At 43.7% G+C, this 13,922-nt stretch overlaps 7 protein-coding genes across 14 annotated transcripts; 3 read left to right on the top strand and 4 right to left on the bottom strand.

The window, feature by feature from the left end:
- Positions 1-116: 116 nt before the first annotated feature.
- Positions 117-2,920, top strand: LOC6738984 (polycomb group protein Pc). Its single transcript, XM_002085743.4, has 2 exons — positions 117-371; positions 680-2,920. The coding sequence occupies exons 1-2, from the start codon at positions 258-260 to the stop codon at positions 1,736-1,738; spliced, it is 1,173 nt and encodes a 390-aa protein (XP_002085779.1). The 5' UTR covers positions 117-257; the 3' UTR covers positions 1,739-2,920.
- Positions 2,834-4,178, bottom strand: LOC6738983 (probable serine hydrolase). Its single transcript, XM_002085742.4, has 2 exons — positions 4,037-4,178; positions 2,834-3,977 (listed from the first exon to the last, which is right to left on the bottom strand). The coding sequence occupies exons 1-2, from the start codon at positions 4,133-4,135 to the stop codon at positions 3,084-3,086; spliced, it is 993 nt and encodes a 330-aa protein (XP_002085778.1). The 5' UTR covers positions 4,136-4,178; the 3' UTR covers positions 2,834-3,083.
- A 133-nt stretch (positions 4,179-4,311) lies between these two features.
- Positions 4,312-6,591, top strand: LOC6738982 (probable serine hydrolase). 4 transcript variants are annotated; one of them, XM_016169131.2, is made up of 3 exons: positions 4,312-4,442; positions 4,944-5,125; positions 5,514-6,591. In XM_016169131.2, exons 2-3 carry the CDS (start codon positions 5,024-5,026, stop codon positions 6,456-6,458), a joined length of 1,047 nt encoding a protein of 348 aa, XP_016032805.1. In that variant the 5' UTR covers positions 4,312-4,442; positions 4,944-5,023; the 3' UTR covers positions 6,459-6,591. The 4 variants fall into 4 exon arrangements, with proteins under 4 accessions (XP_016032805.1, XP_016032803.1, XP_016032804.1 ...); XM_016169129.3 differs by lacking the exon at positions 4,312-4,442 and adding an exon at positions 4,478-4,611; XM_016169130.2 differs by lacking the exon at positions 4,312-4,442 and adding an exon at positions 4,569-4,669.
- Positions 6,592-7,816: 1,225 nt separating this feature from the next.
- Positions 7,817-8,505, bottom strand: LOC6738981 (pupal cuticle protein Edg-78E). The gene is made up of 2 exons (XM_002085740.4): positions 8,401-8,505; positions 7,817-8,328 (listed from the first exon to the last, which is right to left on the bottom strand). The coding sequence occupies exons 1-2, from the start codon at positions 8,410-8,412 to the stop codon at positions 7,978-7,980; spliced, it is 363 nt and encodes a 120-aa protein (XP_002085776.1). The 5' UTR covers positions 8,413-8,505; the 3' UTR covers positions 7,817-7,977.
- Positions 8,506-9,932: 1,427 nt separating this feature from the next.
- LOC6738980 lies at positions 9,933-10,547 on the bottom strand. Of its 4 annotated transcripts, XM_016171871.3 has the most exons (3): positions 10,402-10,533; positions 10,345-10,349; positions 9,933-10,290 (listed from the first exon to the last, which is right to left on the bottom strand). In XM_016171871.3, the coding sequence occupies exons 1-3, from the start codon at positions 10,429-10,431 to the stop codon at positions 10,059-10,061; spliced, it is 267 nt and encodes an 88-aa protein (XP_016032802.1). In that variant the 5' UTR covers positions 10,432-10,533; the 3' UTR covers positions 9,933-10,058. The 4 variants fall into 4 exon arrangements, 1 of the variants encoding a protein (XP_016032802.1); XR_005543899.2 differs by lacking the exon at positions 10,345-10,349 and having other exon boundaries at positions 10,149-10,290; positions 10,365-10,547; XR_005543898.2 differs by lacking the exon at positions 10,345-10,349 and having other exon boundaries at positions 10,152-10,344; positions 10,402-10,525.
- A 7-nt stretch (positions 10,548-10,554) lies between these two features.
- On the top strand, positions 10,555-11,887 carry LOC6738979 (pupal cuticle protein Edg-78E). Its single transcript, XM_002085738.4, has 2 exons — positions 10,555-11,355; positions 11,430-11,887. Exons 1-2 carry the CDS (start codon positions 11,344-11,346, stop codon positions 11,784-11,786), a joined length of 369 nt encoding a protein of 122 aa, XP_002085774.1. The 5' UTR covers positions 10,555-11,343; the 3' UTR covers positions 11,787-11,887.
- A 482-nt stretch (positions 11,888-12,369) lies between these two features.
- Positions 12,370-13,905, bottom strand: LOC6738978 (pupal cuticle protein Edg-78E). 2 transcript variants are annotated; one of them, XR_005543896.2, is made up of 3 exons: positions 13,499-13,905; positions 12,924-13,415; positions 12,370-12,601 (listed from the first exon to the last, which is right to left on the bottom strand). XR_005543896.2 is itself a non-coding variant. In XM_002085737.4 (2 exons), the coding sequence occupies exons 1-2, from the start codon at positions 13,508-13,510 to the stop codon at positions 13,005-13,007; spliced, it is 423 nt and encodes a 140-aa protein (XP_002085773.1). In that variant the 5' UTR covers positions 13,511-13,905; the 3' UTR covers positions 12,370-13,004. The 2 variants fall into 2 exon arrangements, 1 of the variants encoding a protein (XP_002085773.1); XM_002085737.4 differs by having other exon boundaries at positions 12,370-13,415.
- Between the last annotated feature and the right edge of the window lie 17 nt (positions 13,906-13,922).

The following is a 13,922-nucleotide window of genomic DNA, read 5'->3' as shown; positions in this document are numbered from 1 at the left end:
ACACAGTTAGGTGTGGCCAGTCACCGGAGATTAGAGTCTGTGATACTTTTGTCAGCAAAGGGTTTGTGACACGGCTACATGCTAAGATATGAACCCAGTTCTTTGTAGGACGGTCACCCTGCGTCTTTCAGCACTATCGATTGTTTACATGAAAATAATCGAGTCCGACGACTATCGACGTACGCAGAATTGTAAACCAGGAGTTAATTGCAAATAAAACGAATAATAAAACGTTCCGCGAAGATTATTAATTAAAAATGACTGGTCGTGGCAAGGGGAGTAAGGGGAAGTTGGGGCGCGACAATGCGACCGACGATCCAGTCGATCTAGTGTACGCGGCCGAGAAAATCATTCAGAAGCGCGTTAAGAAGGTGAGCTGAGCGTAAACAAATGCGAAAAAGGCTACCAAAACGGGATGCTCCGCTGAAAATGGCAAATGCAATATGCGCAGCACACGCAGGATATATGTATAGTCCACAAGGTCACATGTCCTTCGACGTTTTTTGGCCAGAGGACATCTGCTGCTGCAACCACCATTTGCACGCTGCATGTGTGTGTGTGCGTAGTGCGTGTGTGTGTGTGTATGTGAGGCGTGTTTTTGTTTCGCTGAATGGAAAATCAATTAGTTGTCTAAGAAAATGCAATCCACCCCCACTCCTTCACTTACTCAATTTTCCAGGGCGTCGTGGAGTACCGCGTCAAGTGGAAGGGATGGAACCAGCGCTACAACACCTGGGAACCGGAGGTAAACATCCTGGATCGCCGCCTCATCGACATCTACGAACAAACGAACAAATCCTCCGGAACTCCCTCCAAGCGAGGCATAAAGAAGAAGGAGAAGGAACCCGATCCGGAGCCGGAATCCGAGGAGGATGAGTACACCTTCACCGTAGACGATGTGGACACGCATCAAGCCACCACCTCATCGGCTACCCAGGACAAGGAGTCGAAGAAGGAGAAGAAGCACCATCACCACCACCACCATCATCACCACATCAAGTCCGAACGCAACAGTGGACGGCGATCGGAATCTCCGCTGACCCACCATCATCATCACCACCACCACGAGTCCAAGCGTCAGCGCATGGATCACAGCTCCTCCTCGAACAGCAGCTTTACGCACAACTCATTTGTCCCCGAGCCGGACAGCAACTCATCCAGTTCCGAGGATCAGCCGCTGATCGGCACCAAGCGCAAAGCCGAGGTGCTCAAGGAATCGGGCAAGATTGGAGTGACGATTAAGACCTCGCCAGATGGCCCCACCATTAAGCCTCAGCCGACCCAGCAGTTAACTCCCATCCAACAGCAGCCCTTCCAGGATCAGCAGCAAGCGGAAAAGATTGCCAGCGAAGCTGCAACGCCACTGAAATCAGAGCAGCAGGCCACCCCACTGGCCACAGAAGCCATAAACACAACGCCCGCAGAGTCTGGAGCCGAGGAAGAAGAAGTAGCCAACGAGGAAGGCAACCAACAGACGCCACAGGTTCCTTCCGAGAACAATAACATACCAAAACCGTGCAACAACCTGGCTATCAACCAGAAACAGCCGCTTACTCCTCTTTCGCCGCGTGCCCTTCCGCCGCGCTTCTGGCTGCCGGCCAAATGCAACATATCCAACCGGGTGGTGATCACAGACGTTACCGTAAACCTGGAGACCGTCACCATACGCGAGTGCAAGACGGAGCGGGGGTTTTTTCGTGAGCGCGACATGAAAGGCGATTCGTCGCCAGTAGCTTGAGCTTCGATCCAAACAAATGTCGGGAAAACAAAACGGAAAACTGATACAATTGTAAATAGACAAACCAAATTGCGAGAAACTTGAGAGGAGAATTATCCAGAGAAATCCACACTAAATGTTGCTAAGCATTTTCTCTTTAGGACTTAACTAATTTATTGTATTTATTTTTAGCGTAGGTTTTAGTTTGTTGTTTTATTACAATGTTTAATGTGCAAGAGTAGTTTAAGCAAGCGCAAGTCGGGCATTTACTAAATGGCTTTATATATACATAAATTTTTGATAATTTTTTTATTAGCATTGCAATTATTGAATATTTTCCTATTTAAATCGAAACTTCTTTTCTCTTTTTTTGCAATATCACTCTTTAAGATTAATCTGGTTGTCATTTAGTGAATGGGCGAAATGCTGCGGCTGCTTAACTTGCCAATGCAATAGATTGTAAAACTTACAGCGTAGATAAATATGTATGTACATGCTACATATATTTACCACATATTGTATATTTTTTATAACACTTTGAATCTGATTGAGAACAACACAAGACACTCAAATGCTAAGAAAACTCCATGCGAAACCGAAGCAATTGTTGATTACGCTTACAAATATATACAATAGAAGATGCATATATTCGAGTAGTCACCACGTTTGCCGAGTTGGCTATCCCAATGTTGTAATTGTTTAATATTATATTTCCTCGCGCCGACTGATTTTACAAAAGAAAACCCCAAAAACATATATACAATTGTAGATTTACAAATATTTTTAGACTTTAGCTAACCACAATCTCTAAGTAATATTTATTTTAACATGTTCTCTTAGCAGTCATCCAAGACTCAAGTGCTGACTTTATGGGTTCAGAGCTGTGCAGTGCACGGATAATTCCAAATCGAACCCATAGACTCATTACTTAAATCCAATGTCTATTACACTATTTTTTCACGCTTTAAAACAGAAAACTACGTGGGAGCTGCGGGCAATTCACAAACTCTTGCTTATTTCCCATGGGTCCTGTGAGTATGTTTCTATTTGTCTTAGCTCTTTATTGGCTAGTTTTAGTTACGGCGTAAATTCCACAGAAAACAGCAACTCAATGCGTATATTTTGAGGTTTTTAATATAGTGTTTAACTTTAATGTTATTGCCGGTATCAATTGTACATAATAAATTAAATAGAAGCAACCAATTTTCCAATGTTTGGGTATTGTCTACTACTGAGATTAATTTTCATCTAATATCCAGTCAATATCATCGATCTGCGTTGGGTTGAATTAAACATTAGGAGTAAGGTACACGAATCCGCTAGTTTGTACACGGGTCTATATGTCGAGGTCTATGTTAAGGCGGTCTCATAAGGGCCGGTACCTATTGATGAAGGAGTTGATGATGGGCGCCACCTTCTCTGGCTCATTAAGGTGGACATGGTGAGTTCCTTCAACCTCGTGGTATTCGAACAGAGGATTGTTCTGCAGCTCCGCTAACACTTCATCGAAGTACTCCTTGCGTTCGTAGTAGGGAGCCTGCAGGGCCTTGATGAAGAGATGCGGGCACTTAATTCTGCGCGCCATCTCCATTGGCACCTCCTGGTGCAACGTGTAAAATAGTGATGACTTCAGTCGGTTGTCGCGGGAGAAGTAATACTTGTGCGGCTCGTGCGTCGATGGTTTGCAGTTCCGCTGCAGCAGATATTTGCAGGCATCCAGTGAGACGGACTTATTTGAGCCCTCATGCAGCCGGGTTACCAACTGATCCCAGTCATAGGCGGGCGGCTCAGACCCACTTTTTAGACGTCGTTCCAGCTTCAAGGTGGACTCAATTCGCTCGGAAAGCGAATCCACAATGCCGCGAGCACTTCGAACTGGCGGCTTCAGCACATCCAGACCCACGAACAGATCAACCTTGTCAGGAAACAGAGCACTGAACACAAAGCCATTGATGGAGCTCATCGAGTGGGCCAATATGGAAATCTTGTCCCAGTTGTACTCCTCCATTAGTCGGCGAGTGATCAGCACGAGGTCAATGGAGTGGTAGGAAGTGCCAGGTGGCAACCAGGAGGACAACCCATGGCCTGGTGCATCGATGCTTAAGAAGGAGAGGTGGGACGGCAGGAGCGGAGCCAAAGTATCGAAGGTACCGGCATTGTCCTGCCAACCATGCATGCCAACAATCGGTCGTACGTGCTTGGGTCCATACCATTTGCCCGATATGTGACCCCATGGAACTGGTATGCTGATTTCATCGAACTGCGAAGAGAAAGCCAAGGGGATTACTAAATGAAAACCAAAAGGATTCTACCACCTACATGTTTGTTGAGGATTTTGAAAGGCTTTGTGGGCCCACTGCTGGAGTTTCTAACATTCGGCAGCTGTTTTAGCAGGCAGAGACCTCTGGACACCTTCATTTCACGGTAAGATATTTTCTACTTCCTCTGATTAATGTCACGTTCTTCTTCCTCGTTCAATATAATGATACTGATGTTCTGGCTTTGATTTCACCACACATGGATGGTCGGCGGCGATGCCAGGTGAACTTTGATCTTGATACGTAATATCTGGGAAAACTATGTTTCAGCAAGGTTTTTAATCTTGTCATTCGCTGGCGGCTGCTAGCTACGAACAACACTGGTCCAAAACTCGCTTGTTTTACAACACTATATCTTCGTTTATATGACGACATTTCGAGATAAGGTCTCCATACATAAGTTAGTTGTAAGTATTGAGTTGTCATCATTTATATATGAAAGCAAAGGCTGATGATTTTAGTCTTATATCTTTCAACCATACCCCACTAAAATGGATTTAAAACATTGAATGTAAGCTTCGTGTTATGTCCGCCGCATAAACGTCGCTCCCTGTGCAAGTTTAGTGAACAGCTGTAGTAAGTGTTTATTTTTCGTTCGCTCGCTGTTTTCACCTGTTTGTTAGGCGCATAATTGGTAATTAAATGAATACAATGACACAAATGCTGTATTAACTAGGAGGCAGCACAAGCATATAAAACAAATTGCAAATAAATCTGTGACACAAAGACAACGTGAGTGATTCATTAAGGCGATCTCCTTGACCTTTGAATCTAATGAGGCGCCGGCATCGATTCGGATATTATATTGGATTATTTTTTATGATTTCTCTTTAATGTTTACTTTCGCATTTTCTAAGTATGTTTCCCCGCCTGTTTGCCTTAACTAATCGCAGTGCTAATCTCCACAGGTCGTTACTGATAAGCCCCGAAATCGGCTAAACTTTGGAATTGGAGCTCATTCGCTTCTTGGGCACTTTCGAGCGCAGAAATGGACTCGGACGACAACTCAAGTGGCACCATTACCGGCAGTGATCTCGGCCAGCGTTATCGGCATGCAGGCGACTTAACTGGCGAAGCCCCAACCAGACCCGTAAGTGTACTTTGAACCAGTTCGCTGCATTTTCGCAGACTTCCAGGGGGCTACATTTATTTCCCCGTATAGCTTGCAAGCATATGTTGCTCTGAAAAAAATACGTACGTATATTCTTTATCGACGTTGATAAAGCTACGTAATATTGAATATTCTGTACCTTAAATTTAATGTTTCCTATGTACTCGTATATGCAGGTGTCATACCGATTCTGTAGATTTTTATATACATGCATTATGGAAATGGTATATTACTCCGAAAAGAATTCATACGATCTTCGTTTCCAAAACTGAAACAACATGCAACTTAAAAGATTGTAGCTAATGATGGTGATAAAGCAGAAAAATTTTAATAGTACCCTGTTTGTTTTTGTTTTTCTTTACCGTAGTTCGCCGAGATCAGCATTACGGTTCCATGGGGACACATATCCGGCAAGTGGTACGGTCCGCAGAACGTCCAACCAATTTTAGGACTTCACGGGTGGCAGGATAATGCGGGAACCTTTGATCGCCTGATGCCGCTTCTATCGCCGGACGTGGCATTCCTCTCGATCGATCTTCCTGGCCACGGGCTATCGTCCCGACTGCCTGATGGCTGCTACTACAACTCCGTAGATAATCTGTATGTGATCCGCCTGATCATGAAGCAGTACAAGTGGGAGAAAGTGTCCCTGGTTGGACACTCAATGTCGTCCATTATTTGCTTTGTTTTCGCCGCTGTCTTTCCGGACAAGGTGGACATGATCATTGGAATTGATGCCCTGAAACCTCATCAGCGTCCGTATCCGTCGGTTATCAGGACCATGGAAACCCGTTTGGACGAGTTCTTGCGTGAAGACGAAAGGAACCGGAGTAAGAACGAGCCGCCGAGCTACACATACGATGAACTTATTGAGAGGGTCTATATCGGCACCTTCCATTCGGTGAACAAGGAGCACTGCAAGCATTTGATGGCTCGCAACATCGGCAAGTCGGAGAAGTACCCGGACAAGTACTTCTTTTGCCGCGATAGGCGTCTCAAGTTTTACAACTATGCCATCGGGTCACAGGAGCTCTGTGTGGAAATGGCCAATCGGATCACATGTCCTTACTTGTTCATCAAGGCCGCCCAGTCCTCGTATTTCGAGGACAAGAAGTACTACGACGAGGTGCTGGATGTGCTGTTGAAGAAGCCGAACTTCGAGTACCTGGAGGTTAATGGCTCGCACCATGTGCACATGAACGATCCAGAGGCCATTATTGCACCGGTCAACAACTTTATCCAGCGCTTCGGACCGGCGGCAGCGGCTGCATCCCGCCAGAAGGCCAAGGAGGCGAAGGAGAGCAAGCTTTAGGCCAATGCAGTGGTAAATAGAGCTTATTTATTGTAGTACAGATTGTACAGGTTTTTATACTTAATTGTTTATGCTATGTGATCGCGGCAGAGGACTCGGCTCTGCTATAAAATACACAATGTACATAAGCCGAGAGGTTTTTCGACTCCGATTAATGGGGAAGTCGTGAAGGATACCAGGAAACTGGTTATGTGCAAGCTTAACCTTTTTGTAATGCGCCCATAGTGTATATTTCAAAACTTTATAGTTTTGTTCGGCTCGAGCATCAATAATTTCGCTTTTTTGAATGGATATATAATGAAGAGCTTACCATTTTATTATCGTTTAAATATTTTGTTGTCTTACAATGACCAATGACTTATTTGATATTTATAACAGAAACACCTTTAAATAATACAAATCAAATATTATTTTATGCGTATATACAAATTTTATTGTAATTAGTTTTTAGTTACCTTTTATTTTAATATGCAGCGTTTGTGTGTTCATTATAAATGTTCCACTGTAATTGGGCTTATTTATTTTATAAAGTGCCCACTTACAGAAGTAACTTGTCTTCCGATCGCCGGCAGTTGACCTACATCTTCTTCACGAGTAGAATCCAAGCAGCGAAAGTGTTAATAACCCGCAAACCAGTTTCCCAAATCCCAGCCGGCTGTTGCATCATTCTCTAGACTCTTTCTTGGCAACATGATCGTTTTCAGTTGTCGGTGTCCACTCTGGAGGTCAGTCTCGGTTGGATTTACATGGAAATGATTGTTTACTGGATATATATTTTTTAAAAATAGCTGAGCTGAAGCAACAGGGAAAAGAAGCTAAGTGAGTTGATGGCCATGCAGCTTCCACATTTGTCTGCGCTCATGTTCGTCTGGTGTTGCTTCTGCTGAATTTTTTCTTTTGCCTTGGTTAGTTCCTGGGTCTGGTTTGCAGTGTGATAAATGATTTTGGACAGCAGTTTAATTTGTCTTAATATGGTAACACATTTCAAACACAAGAGTATTGATTTAATTATGAAAAGCATTTGGAAACAGCATGTGCTAATGTTCCTGGCTCAGATTCAACATTGACGTATGAATGAACCGATATTGGAGGCGTACTTTAAAAGGTTATGAAAAATCAGGTTAAAACAAAGTATTTCTGACACAATCTGACATCGATTTCAAGTTCCTTCATTTGCATCTTTAAATAAATAACCTTACCCCAAAAGCAATTTTAGCTCAAAAGTGGGACGTTCCAAAAACAACTAAGATATTATAATATAATTTGTATGCAAGTTGGGGTTAAAAATTATGGACTTTTAAGTTTGCAATTTGGTACAGCTAATTTTTGCCGATTTGTATAATGAAAACATACAGGACTCTGTTCAAATGGTCAGCATGGCTGTGGGTATATTTGATGTAACTATTTATGTTTTTGTTTTTTGGGGGGATTTATGTACAGACTTTCTAGAACTAGATATAACTCATGTTTAGCAAAAGCACTGACTAGGCTTTGAATGGGGTATCCAATCGGGAATTTACTACTGTGGTGATGGGGGGTGGGCGGCAATGTATTCCAGGGCGCGGAGGATGGCCTCCGGAATTGGGGGAGCGGTGGGAAGGTGATCGCCTTGAGGCTGGAAGCCGTTCTCATCGGCGACGTAGTTCAGTGAGATGGCGACGCCTTCGGGGGAGATGTAGGAGCTGCTTCCGCGAATTCCATTGACGTTTCCGGCCTCCTGGGCCTGGATGCCATTGCTGGTCTCGAAGGCGAATTGGTAGTTGCCCTCGGCGTCGGCAGGATCAACATCCTCGCGGGTGATCACGGCATCCTTGTTAATGTTGTCCGCATACACATTGGCCAGCATCAGAGCGGCGAGCAGGCAGAGCGACTGTAATGGTTACACACGTTTACGTTCTGGTTCTGAATCCGGATCCTTCCGGGCGGCTTGGTCACTACTCACTAGCTTGAACATCTTGCTGGTTTCTGGGCTTGTATAATCCACACTGGTTGGGTGATCTTCGCAGGCGGTGGCTTTTATAGGCAGCCAACGGCAACGCCGACTTTGGCGTTGGCGTCGCCATCGCTGACGTCTCTAATCTGGCTCTGAACTCCAAACGCCGCTCCAAACTAAATATCAAACTTAATACGTTTGTCGTTTTTTTTTTTCGGCAGCAGCATACCGATCGAATTGAATAAAATTCAGCTCAGCAGCTAGTAAAAAAAATAGAAAGGAGATCTGGATTTCAGCACCGCAATGCGAAATACCCTTCCCAGATATAGCTAAGTTTACCTAGAGATCATAGGCACTTGGCTTAGCTTAGTTTAATTATCAGCCTAGCAGTTTTCGTCTTAATCGGTACTTCCCGCGATACCGGAAACTATTTTCTTTTTGATTGATCGGACTTCTGGCCTGATCTGGGCGAACTTCTTTGAGAGCTATTATTTCGTTTTTTCTTATACAAGAACAAATAAGGGATTATAGTTTTAAGTTTTCAGTAAATAAAGCACAAAGTAGCTTGCATTAAAAGTTAAATGTATTGTTGTAATTCTGTAGAATTTGGGTAGTTCAATGACTCAATTGGCTTTGTGTCTTCACTTTTCGATATAAGACTTTAAACTGCACGGCCTCTAAAAAGGGGTGTGGCTTATGATACTTATCTTGAAACATTTGCATTTCGGAAACAAATTCAAATATTTATTTATCTTACCAATCTCAAAAAAGCAAACCTCTGATCCAAATTATATCAGCCTTAGCTAGAGTATAATGAAGCACCTGAACCCATTCCAAGTGGTTTCTGCCGATGGATCAACACGCTTCTGCCTTGGTGGCGGTAATCATCTGCCTCTACACTTAATGGCCAATAGTAGTTTCGGTTAGCTTTTGGGGGCTTGGAGTTTTGTCGATGGTAATGGAACATGTGACTGTGACATTCGCCCGTGGAGGGTAAGTTCAGAGATGGACCTGGATTTGGATTAGGATTTGGAAGTGGGCAGCAGCTCGTGGAGAGCTAATTTAATTCCATCCAATCCAATTTATCATTCGTTTCGATTTCATTATCATTGGCCATTTGGCTTGCTATGAGCGCAGGCGGACAACCTGTTTGCTCATCAAGGAATTCTTAAATTCCCAAAAAAAAAAAAAAAATCAACAAGTTCAGCTTATTAGCATACAAATTTGCTGTCCAGTAATAAATTGTTTTCTAGGCCTAATCGCACTTAGCACTCCGCCTAATAAAATGCCCATCAATCGACGCTCCACCCGATCTGGCAAACTAGTTCAGCCGGCCCACCAGTATCCAAGCCCTATCCGAGATCTATGACGTACTGGACAGATGGCTACATTCTCCCAAATCTGAATTGCTAAGTTATCAAAATTTAAATACACAAATTCTCAGATCACTTCGACGTCTGCTTACCGCCATATAGATGCATTCCGAATATCACGGGATATTAAACAGCAGTTCTATAACGGTTTTAAACAACTTATTGATCTATATTTGCATGTTGTTTTTTATTTTTATAAACATAAATACAAATTAGACTCGTTGGAATAAATCTGGTTTCCAATTATGGCAAAACTGCACAGACAGACACTCTCAGCGGAAGAATCATTCTATGTCAGAGCAAAGTTTCGGTATAAAAGCCGTACTTATCCACGTGATAAATCACCCGTATGTATCCTCCCTCGGGCAGGTCAAAGTGGAAGTATCCAGGTATTTCATTGTCCAGAATCTGCACCTCTGAATCGATAACATTCTCGAGACATCCATCAGGCTTGGTGTAGTTTTTGGGTATCGGGTGTGGCTCAACATCCAGAAATATTAGAAGAAGGAAAATCCACTGCAAATACCTAAGGATTGTCCCAACAGATTAGTGTGTGTCGACAGCTTCGCTTTCATTCTACCTGGGCTGGGAAAAATATACCATTTTATGACGTTTATTTCCTGGGTCGTTTGCTTACCGAGGATTTCTTGAGTCGAAGTCTACACATATGTAGATAGGTGTGAACTACATTTAATTACTAGCTTACTTCGGATTTTGCACACTTCCTTGTTTACCGAAATGATTCTCAGCAATTAACACCAGTTTCCAATGGTTGATGGTGTTTGCTAAGCTAATTTCGAAACAAAAAACATATCTTCGTTCGAACTTATTGCTGCGTCCACTGAAACCAATCAATTCGCCGAAGATCAAAGCGAACAATTAATTAAAGTCATAAATGTAGGGTATCAGAAGATCACACGTAGCACGGCACTGCTTGGCTGGATCATCTTCGGCGGCGCTCCGGGTGACATGCCGATGCTGCCCGGTGACCTTGTCCATGTTTCAACAGCTTTCCAGGGGCACAAGGTATACTCGTACCATACTAGACCATCGCACCTGCCACTCCATTTGGAAGCCTCGAGCCCAGGGCGCAACTCCAATTGAAAGTTGTAACAAGAAATCTTCAGCTCGTGTTGGGAATTTCCAACGCCGTTTTGAATGGGCCGAAAGCGTCGCATTAAACAGCAATATTTATTCGATTGTAATTCAACAATTAATGGTATCTCGTGCGAAACCGAAACCAAAGCCGAAATCGACTCCGAAACTGAAACCGAATTAAAGCATACAATATAAATTGTTGGCAAATGACTCATGTATTTTAACTATAGGTCAGCCCAGCATTGTTGTTATTGTTGCCCAATATTGCTAGTATGATAAGAAGACATTTTGGCAATTATACCCACCTCTCGGGTCCTTGTGATTCAACGAGAAAAAACCCGTTTAGGTGCTCGCCACTAAAGACAAGGGTCTCATCCATATAAAAGACGCACTTGAGCTGATCAAATTAAACAGTTGCACTGCAAGCAGCATCATCACAGCATCACCGCTTTTACAGAAGAAAATCCCAATTCCCATCATCATGTACAAATATGTAAGTTCGGTTGGACTTGGCACGCCTCATACCCCAGATGACCACCACTGATCATTGTACTTTGCTCCCAAAAGCTGTTCTGCCTGGCTCTCATCGGCTGCGCCTGCGCCGACAACATCAACAAGGATGCCCAGATCCGCAGCTTCCAGAACGACGCCACCGATGCCGAGGGCAACTACCAGTACGCCTACGAGACCAGCAATGGCATCCAGATCCAGGAGGCGGGCAACGCAAACGGAGCACGTGGAGCCGTGGCCTACGTGTCGCCCGAGGGCGAGCACATCTCGCTGACCTACACCGCCGACGAGGAGGGCTACCATCCAGTGGGTGACCATCTGCCCACCCCGCCTCCAGTTCCGGCTTATGTCCTCCGTGCCCTGGAATACATCCGCACCCATCCTCCGGCGCCTGCCCAGAAGGAGCAGCAGTAATCTGGAGTAGCGCCAGCACTCCAAAGCAGCAACCCCACATCAAAACTGCGGCCAGTCATTGTTATTAGGTAGTTATCGTTAATAAAAGATTTCGATACAGATAATTTTCGTTTTTAATATAGTAAAGATGGAAAATAAATGTTTCATATTCATCTACAGTTCTTCGAATAATATAGAAGCGTACACAATCTTCAATAGGAACAAATTTTAGGCGGATAGAGTTTACATTTTTAAACATTTCTTTATCTTGACATTGCTCCTTTCTCTTTCAAATTGTTAAAGAATATCTTAAATACTTTATTTCATGATTTCGTCAGTCAGTAATTATATGAAACCATTTATCTATTTAATAGATTTTCAATCAAAAACGACCAGTCCTAAACAAATGTACTTTAAGTATCTGAAGTTTATTATTCCACTTTCATTTCTACTAAGCGCATTATCATTCCCAAACCACAATAGTTAAATTTTTGAAAACCTATCCAGGGTGATAGATGCACAGATGAGATAAATTAAAAGAAACAAAATATCGTGTTTAACAAACTATACTTTTGGGCTACATGCAAAAAAACAAACTGATGGCTTCAACAAAGGTTTTCGCAATTTGCGGCATTTATTTCGCTTAAAATTTATGTTAGGTCGTTTTTAAATTCGAGTGGGCCGAACTTGGTCGAAATTTTGCAAATGCTGCCCGAGAGGCTCTTTTGAAGAGGGGTGTTCAAACCCGGAAAAAATATCCATTTATTATTAAGCCATCGAAAGGTCGCCCAAACAGAGCCACGACTCTTTTCCATCCAGTTTTCAAATTTCCATATCTGAGAATAGACGTAAATATTAATCAGACACGCAGACAAATTAAGCTGTTCGCAGTTAATGGGATAACAAGCTAGAATTCGTTGGGGTCACCCGAGATACTTTGTGTTTGGGCGAGCCCCATTGTTTGCTCTTTATGGGCGCGAAGACCATAAATTCCGGCGAGAAAGAATCGATGGATGGATGGATGGATTGATTTATAACCCAAGCAGAACAGCCCGAGGGCAAGAAACATTTGCGCATTTCGAAGATCTTAGAACATCTAGCAACAACTTATTCTAGGTCTTAAGTTTTATGCTACTAAAGTTAGTTGGTGATTAGTACATGCTATGGTATGGTCAGCCTTCTTCACGGACACTTGCATCCAAGTCGATGTGTATGATGGTTAGGATCCAGTCAGGAACTTCACAAGAAGTGTGGCTTCTTCAGCTTGCCATCCTCGGTGTGGGTGCGAATGTACTCCAAGGATCGCAGGATATAGTCCGGAGTGGGCGGTGGCTGCGGCAGATGACGTCCCACTACATGGAAGCCCAGTTCATCGGCTATGTAGCGCGTCTCGATGGGAACGCCCTCCGGTGAGGTGTAGCTATAGATGCCAATGGTCTCCAGCGGCGATCCTGCCGCTTGGACATCGATGCCATTGCTGGTCTTGAAGGCGTACTTAAACACTCCTTCGTCATCCGTGGGCGAAACCCGGAAGTCCGTTATCTGTGCATCCCGCTCACTGGCGCCGACCAATCTCCGGATCCGGCGGACCCTCACAAGACGGGCATCTACCTCCACCCAAATCAGGGCCAAAAGCACGATGCCAATTAGCTGAAACCAAAAGAGGTCTTATCAGCGATCAGGTTCACAGATCGGATGGGGAACACAAATGGACACAGGGTCGAAGTGCTTACAAAATTTCGCATATTTCTCGGTTTTATCTCGGTTTGTCTTTTTGCACTATCAGCTATACACAATATCCACTCGGGGTTTTATGATTGATTTTGTAATAATTTATAATATCCCGATTTGATGTAATCCGCTGCGGAATTGCGACGTCTGCGAGGTTTAAAGTTAGCCACCGTACTGCCACTCCGGCCAGCTGGTCTCTCCAACTTTATATGTGGTAAACAACGGGCCAAAACGTAAGCCACGAAAATCTAATAAGCATAACCAAATGCCAATAATCGGTGGCTCTGGCGTCTTCTGAGATAAAACGCTGCTCTGCGTGGCTACCCTGCCCACCAATTTTTGGTTCTCGATAGCAGGTCATATCGGAGCGGACACATATTATTCATTTCCGTTTATCATGTTTGCTTATTCATATTTTACGATTTC

This window comes from Drosophila simulans, chromosome 3L (assembly GCF_016746395.2).
Source record: "Drosophila simulans strain w501 chromosome 3L, Prin_Dsim_3.1, whole genome shotgun sequence".
In the NCBI taxonomy this organism is placed as follows: domain Eukaryota; kingdom Metazoa; phylum Arthropoda; class Insecta; order Diptera; family Drosophilidae; genus Drosophila; species Drosophila simulans.
This window is presented reverse-complemented; position numbering and strand designations above follow the sequence as displayed.

Coding starts and splice junctions, on each gene's coding strand:
- LOC6738984 (XM_002085743.4), top strand. CDS start 258: ATGACTGGTCGTGGCAAGGGGAGTAAGGGGAAGTTGGGGCGCGACAAT. Junction 372..679: donor TTCAGAAGCGCGTTAAGAAG/GTGAGCTGAGCG, acceptor TCAATTTTCCAG/GGCGTCGTGGAGTACCGCGT.
- LOC6738983 (XM_002085742.4), bottom strand. CDS start 4,135: ATGAAGGTGTCCAGAGGTCTCTGCCTGCTAAAACAGCTGCCGAATGTT. Junction 3,978..4,036: donor TCAAAATCCTCAACAAACAT/GTAGGTGGTAGA, acceptor TTCTCTTCGCAG/TTCGATGAAATCAGCATACC.
- LOC6738980 (XM_016171871.3), bottom strand. CDS start 10,431: ATGTGTAGACTTCGACTCAAGAAATCCTCG.
- LOC6738982 (XM_016169131.2), top strand. CDS start 5,024: ATGGACTCGGACGACAACTCAAGTGGCACCATTACCGGCAGTGATCTC. Junction 5,126..5,513: donor GCGAAGCCCCAACCAGACCC/GTAAGTGTACTT, acceptor TCTTTACCGTAG/TTCGCCGAGATCAGCATTAC.